The sequence below is a fragment of the Plasmopara halstedii genome, assembly GCF_900000015.1.
Source record: "Plasmopara halstedii genome assembly, contig: Scaffold_614, whole genome shotgun sequence".
In the NCBI taxonomy this organism is placed as follows: domain Eukaryota; phylum Oomycota; class Peronosporomycetes; order Peronosporales; family Peronosporaceae; genus Plasmopara; species Plasmopara halstedii.
The window spans coordinates 480,292-486,462 of NW_020187532.1; the positions used below are offsets into that span (position 1 = coordinate 480,292).

At 44.2% G+C, this 6,171-nt stretch overlaps 4 protein-coding genes across 4 annotated transcripts; 2 read left to right on the plus strand and 2 right to left on the minus strand.

Annotated features, from left to right (window-relative positions):
• Nucleotides 1–1,064: 1,064 nt before the first annotated feature.
• On the plus strand, nt 1,065–1,485 carry PHALS_12121 (uncharacterized protein; the record flags this gene model as incomplete). Its single annotated transcript, XM_024727607.1, has 2 exons — nt 1,065–1,271; nt 1,363–1,485. The coding sequence occupies 2 exons, from the start codon at nt 1,065–1,067 to the stop codon at nt 1,483–1,485; spliced, it is 330 nt and encodes a 109-aa protein (XP_024578167.1).
• Nucleotides 1,486–2,005: 520 nt separating this feature from the next.
• Nucleotides 2,006–2,912, minus strand: PHALS_12122 (proline-trna ligase associated domain containing protein; the record flags this gene model as incomplete). Its single annotated transcript, XM_024727608.1, has 5 exons — nt 2,006–2,173; nt 2,238–2,306; nt 2,374–2,506; nt 2,562–2,660; nt 2,722–2,912. 5 exons carry the CDS (start codon nt 2,910–2,912, stop codon nt 2,006–2,008), a joined length of 660 nt encoding a protein of 219 aa, XP_024578168.1.
• A 156-nt stretch (nt 2,913–3,068) lies between these two features.
• PHALS_12123 (uncharacterized protein) lies at nt 3,069–4,832 on the plus strand (the record flags this gene model as incomplete). Its single annotated transcript, XM_024727609.1, has 2 exons — nt 3,069–4,748; nt 4,812–4,832. 2 exons carry the CDS (start codon nt 3,069–3,071, stop codon nt 4,830–4,832), a joined length of 1,701 nt encoding a protein of 566 aa, XP_024578169.1.
• Nucleotides 4,833–4,947: 115 nt separating this feature from the next.
• PHALS_12124 (eukaryotic translation initiation factor 4 gamma put) lies at nt 4,948–5,886 on the minus strand (the record flags this gene model as incomplete). The annotated part of the gene is made up of 3 exons (XM_024727610.1): nt 4,948–5,108; nt 5,184–5,252; nt 5,352–5,886. 3 exons carry the CDS (start codon nt 5,884–5,886, stop codon nt 4,948–4,950), a joined length of 765 nt encoding a protein of 254 aa, XP_024578170.1.
• Nucleotides 5,887–6,171: the final 285 nt, after the last annotated feature.

Below are 6,171 nucleotides of genomic sequence, written 5' to 3' on the forward strand. Positions count from 1 at the left end.
CGGAGGTGTCGGGTCGGAAGTTGGAGAATCACTACGACCGTCTTGATCAAATAAAAAAAAATCTGCCTTCTCAACAAAAATGATTTTAATGCCGTCAGCTACAAGGATTGCGCCTTTCTGTAGCCTTTGAGTCATTGGGACTGGACACCCGATGCGGGTAATACTCGTAAGAGCAGGTACATTAAGGTGCAAGTGGTGGAGGAAAATTATCCAGCGGGTGCTACGAATTTCTGCAACGTCTTCAAAAGACAATAGAAGCGTGAATCTCGGTGTAGTCTGCAATATAGTGGGCGAGGACAAGCTAACCAGTGTTGTCTTACGGTGTACGATACATTACGCTTTTGTGCAATTGTGCAAGAAAAAGAGGTGGTACTGACGAGAAAGTTAGGACTTTGAAATGGAAAAGTCCGTGGGACACGTCTTCATGTCATGCAACACATATCGTCTTATTGAAGAACGAAGTAAAGTGGAACTAGATTTTCTTCGTATTGTATGTCAGATAAAGTATATTAGTGAAGTACTTAGTTATGTGAAAGGATCAGTGTACAAGCCCATCCTCTATGCGTTGTCGACGCGAACTCTTTGGTCAGACTTTTCTTGGTGCAAGGTGCAAGTTGCACTCTCAAACTAAGGGCAAAAGAAGACTAATATATCTCGCTATTACTCCTGCTTAAACTTGCGAATCATATTAATCATATATTATATATTAATCAGTGCAGACTCGGAGAGTGCTCGGTTTGATTATTATGGTATTTTGTTCTGAGCTATAGCTTTACTAAGTTCGAGGGAAATGAAATCGCGAGTTTTCGGTAAAAGTTATGAGAATCAATTTATATGCTCAAATGTTTAATTGTAGCTCGTCTACTCATGAAAGAGTGGCAACCATGGTGGCAATGATGGCGAATGCCATTAAAATCGACGGAGATGTCTTGAAGCTAATCGCTGCCGATTTATCTAACGAACCGGATACTTCCGGTATCGGTGTTGCGGGGTCCCCGACATCAGGATTATGAGCTGTAGATCCGCTAGCATCAGAACCTTCCAATGACGGATAATTAATGTTGATGTTGCTGGAAATGTCGTCGCGATCCGATGCATCGCCAGATGTATTTGACAAGTTAGAAGTCGAATTCACTGGCGCGACTGGGGCCAATGTTGCCGGGGCCGGTATTACGGTGGGTGCAGTCGTGGCGGCAGGTGATGAAGAATTCGTAGGGGGTGCAGTCGTTGCTGCAGGGGATGAAGAATTCGAAGGGGGTGCAGAGTTAGTGGTTGGCGCTGCTTGAGTGGATGTAGGTGAAAGTGTCGTAGCGGGAGCAGTAGTTGAGGGTGTTGTTGTTGTGTTGGTGGGTGTGGTTACAGGAGTATTCGCAGGAGGAGCGGCTTGAGAAGCACCTTGGGCGGCAATGGCGGCGGCGACGAGAATTACTGCGAGTACCTTCATCAGAATTTAAAGGGAGGGTCAACGAGAATTTGATCGGTTGAGGTGGAGGAAACAAATGAGCGAATGAATTCTCGGTGGAACATCATATACCTATCAAAGATATTTTGACCAGCAATCAAACATTGTAACGGACAGTGCTGACGCTTCTCGTTGTTTAATCGTTTCGCAACGGCAACATTCGACACGTATTAAAATGTTTTTTTATTTTAGCTACTCCGGAGAGTGCGCTTAGCATTCCAAAAAAAGACTGCAGCGGTCAATAATTTTTAACGGAATCATGACCGCTCCGCACGAGGGAGCGAATGCTATGTAAATAGGCTATTAATATGCATATTGCATATTAATCAGATTGCGTTGAGCGAGCGGAAAATGACGAAATTTTAATTTCTGCGGGAGTAAAAAGCAAAAGTGATTAGTAGATATAAATCCTAACTTCATGACCATATTGAATGAAGATGTCATTACAATCTTCTCGACAAAATTACAACAAAAGAAAATCATCAGCTTGAAGGGTGTATTTTAAGATTGGGATGATGTCTGATGCTGGAGAGATCATAAAAATTACGCTTTAATCATGTCCTCTCTGAGAATTGTTATGCCGTCAGCTACTGGTGCTTCAAGGGCCTTTACCAAATCTTGCCAGCATATGCGGATCTTTACATTTTCGGCACCCCCGCCAAGCCATATAAAAGATGGTCTAAGCTTGGTGACAGCGCCTGCCACTATCACCTGCACCAAAAAATGTGAGGTCAAACAGATGCTACCTATTTTGTCAGCGCTTAATTTGCCGAACCGGAATAGGTGTCTTCATGCCAAATGGCGATACTCCATTGTGGGCGAAGCCTGTGAGCTCCTGCGATGCCTGCAAATGCAAAACGATGCTAATTGCAGCTTACTAACAACAACATAAAATGAAAAAACCATCTCACCTTTGCGGAGGCGTGCTGGAAATTAATTTTTTTCTTTGCTGGACGACAAGCCTCGGGGATTCTGTTACGCACAAAGCGACGAAGCTGCTCCGCATCTAGCTTTGAATTATACTGCAATACTACGCAATAATAACTTCCTGATTGATAGGATCGGCCAGATAGTGCCCTGCAAGCAAGAGCATACCTACCGGCTGTTAAGCGGATCCTCAACTCCGCTTTGAGGGTTAGCCACATTTTCCACAATGATGCTTTTACAAAGATGCGGAATGTTGCAGCCCAGATAGTCCCTATAAGCAATTCAAAAATTCGTTGTGATGGCTTTTCATGCAAATAAAAGTTGAGGCTTACGCTCTCTGAGCTAGCGACCATGCGTAATAATCACTTGGTGCCGTCTTTAGGGCAGCGCTGGTCAGCTTCAGGCTTTGGAGATGTGCTTTGACGCGACAAATACCTTCCATGTCGTCGAGTAAACGCTCTAATTTTAATAAACGTGTCTGTGCTACTGCAAGCCTCGACACCACATCCTCGAAGGTTGTCATTTAGCTTTTCCTATTTCTTGATGTGCTATACACCACTTCGGTGCTTTATTTAAAAAAAGGAACCATTTCACGTAGGAATGCAAAATAGAATATCTCCGTTGAAGTGCATCGTGAGCTAGTGATCGCTATATATTAGAAGCGCTTTACATCGTCAATATGATTGAAACATATGAGTCTCGCTCGAAAAGTGTGAATCTCCAGTCTTTGAAATCAGGACACAAGGTAGATCGCGAGCGACTTCGAGGCAAAGCTTGTCGAATGCGAATGAACGAAAAATTGCGCTTGCAAATGTGCGCGCGTCTGCAGCAGAAGCTGCATAAAACTCCTAGAATGGCTGAAGAGATGGTGTCTGAGGTGTTACGAATCATAAAGCGTCAAAAACTTGTAGCTTCAGAGCTGACAGACGCAGCGCTTTCGGAAATCGTTGACAATCTTACTTTGCAAAGACAGACAAAAAATTCGCTTGATGCACGCTCGACAAAAAGATCTTTACATCATAGTCAAGAACAGGTGGACCCTCCGCGGCCGATTAAGCTTCGACCAATCGGAGAGTTGAAATCAGGTAGAAAGTCATCTACAGGAAAAAAGTGTACAGACAATAATAATTTTAGCAGTGGAAATTGCGGTGGTAGTCAAGGTCAAACCAATGCCGAAGATGAGCGATACGTCACCGAGACCCAACATCAGCAAAAAAGTGTGGGATTTTCGTTACCTGTTCGTGTTTCGCCGAAAAAATGTCGAGAGCATGGAATTTGGGAGGAGATCGTCAAGTTTAACTCTTTTGAAGAACAAAGAGAAGCTCAACTCAACAAAGAGCGGAAGTTGCGTGAACGTTTGGAGTTTACCGCTAAGCTTGACGATCAAGTATTTCGTAAGCATCAATCCTCAAAACAGGAACGTGAGCTAAGTGCGGAGTTTCACCGCCAGACGCTCGAGAAAATTCGCCAGGCTGACGATGAGGAGTGCAAAAGAGAGCACAAGCGCTTTGAACGCGAGCGTCAGCAAATTGAAATTCAGACGCAGCAACGAATAGCCAAAAAAGCTCAACAAGATAGAGAACGAGCAATCAAGAAGGCTCAGGAAGAACATGCAGCAGAATTGCTGGAGAAGCAGAGAAGCTATGATGTGGCTAACGAGAAGGCTCGAAAGGAAACCGAGAAAAAACGGGTTGCGCAAGTGTGTCAAGAAAACGAGATCCAGCTTCAGCAAAAGCGATTGCAACAAGCACGAGAACGTGAGTTGGAAGTCAAATTAGCAGAGGAATACATTTCGATGGAGAAGAAAAAAGATGAAGCGCGTCGAAAGCAAATTGATGCGATGGCGGAGAATGTTAAAAAGAAGATGAAGATATTCGACGATACTTTAAAGGCTTCTACTGATGCTAAAGCGCGTGAGGAAGATGCACGACTTCAGCGCTATCAGCAAGAATACGCAAACAAGCAGCTTGAAGACGAACGCAAGCGAAGAGCGGATGCTGATGTACGTAGCCGAGCGCAAGCAGAGTACCTACGTGTGCAAATGCAGGAAAAGAAAGAGCGTGAAAAGGCAATGAAGCACGATCTGAACAAGCAGGCTGATTTGTGGAAGCAGGAACGCGCAGAGGCTGAGGATCGCGATAATCTTGTCAAAAAACAGCGAATACTGAAGAATCGGGCGCAACAGAGTATTCTGCGTGATCAAATACACGAACGGGAATTGCGTTTTTTAAAGGCAGATCAAAGTCAACTCGAAGTACAGCTAAACGCTCAACTTTTGGAGAAGATTCACAAGGAAGCTGGCGTAGCACAGGGTCGAGCGAAAGATGTGGTGCTTATGACGAAGAATCGATCACGAGAAGTGAGTTGTTCATTGCTGTATGTCTGATGTTTCTTAATAGCTTAGACGTGCATTTTTCTGTAGTTACAGGAGCAGCATCGATGATTGCGACAAAAATTTGACAGGGTTACAGAAATTTTTCGCTTGTAGCGAGATAGTCCATAGAGGGCTATTGCGCCGATTCTTTGTGCGTGTAATGGAACGATCCATTGTTCGATAATTATTTCATGTGGACCAAATCTTCTACAAACTCGCTCAACTCTTCCTGCACACGCTTTCTACTCGCACTATTGTCGTCGTTTAACTCAAGCCATTTGCTTAACGCAGGAGTCAGCACTGCACCTTCCTTTACTAGATGCTTCAAAAGCTTTTTCACTTCGTCTGCATTTATCATTTGATATGTCATTAGTTCAGGAACAACATTGTACAATAATTTGTTCCAAACGCAGCCCTTACCAATATCGGTTCGCGTCTGCATGATTGCTGACACTAGTCGAACTTGAGTGTCCGTGTTGCCACAGAGGCCTATTAAAAGCATACATCGCTCAGTAGACGGCAGCTCTCCCTTCTTTGACAAATTAAGAATAAACAAGCATGCATAGGTTGCGAAAAACGGATCGTTACGTTGAGTCTCGGGTATGTGTTTTGTGATGAACAAGACAACTTCATCATACGACGAAGCCTCACTGACACGCTTCGCAAGCTCAAAAGCGGGCTCTAACGGTAGCACTTCCTCGAGTTCATGTACCTTGATCCACTTAAGCATGTCCTTTGGAGACTGTTTGTACGATGGAAAAACACTAAGAATTGTCGAGTTCGATGCGATTACTTCCTTTTTCGCTTTGCCGGCATCAATAGCTTTCAAAAGCTTCAACGTTTCACCGACAACAGCAGCGAGGAACCCACCATCAATAAGCTCATCTAACGCATCCTTGTTCACCGATTGTAAGCAACGACCCAGCAACCAATCCACCGAAACTCCCGTGAGCGATGATTTGATCGTGAAGTGTAACAAGAACCCAGCTATGTACTGATGGAGCATCGGCACGTCGCACCAAAGATCACCGCATAGCTCAATCGTCTTTTCGATAGCGTAATGAATGCCCACAAACGCCAAAGTCTTTGTCTCGAGACTTAGCATAATAAGCATTTCAAACATCTTTTCGCGAGCTTCACCTTTAGCTTCAACAGCCCCCTTTAAAATCTCGACAGCAAAAACACGATCGACATCTTCATGATTTCTAAACTCCTTTTGAAGCTCGACAAGACATGCTTCAGCCTCGGTCAGGTCAACAATTGACACATATTCCTGAGCGATAGATATCGCCTTTTTCCCAATTTTATCCTGAGACTCATCGTCGAGTGAGGGAACCACTTTAGTATCGGAGGCAGGCGATTGTGGTTTTTTGAAACCCAGCGTCAGACCACGACGGCTGTTAGGAAA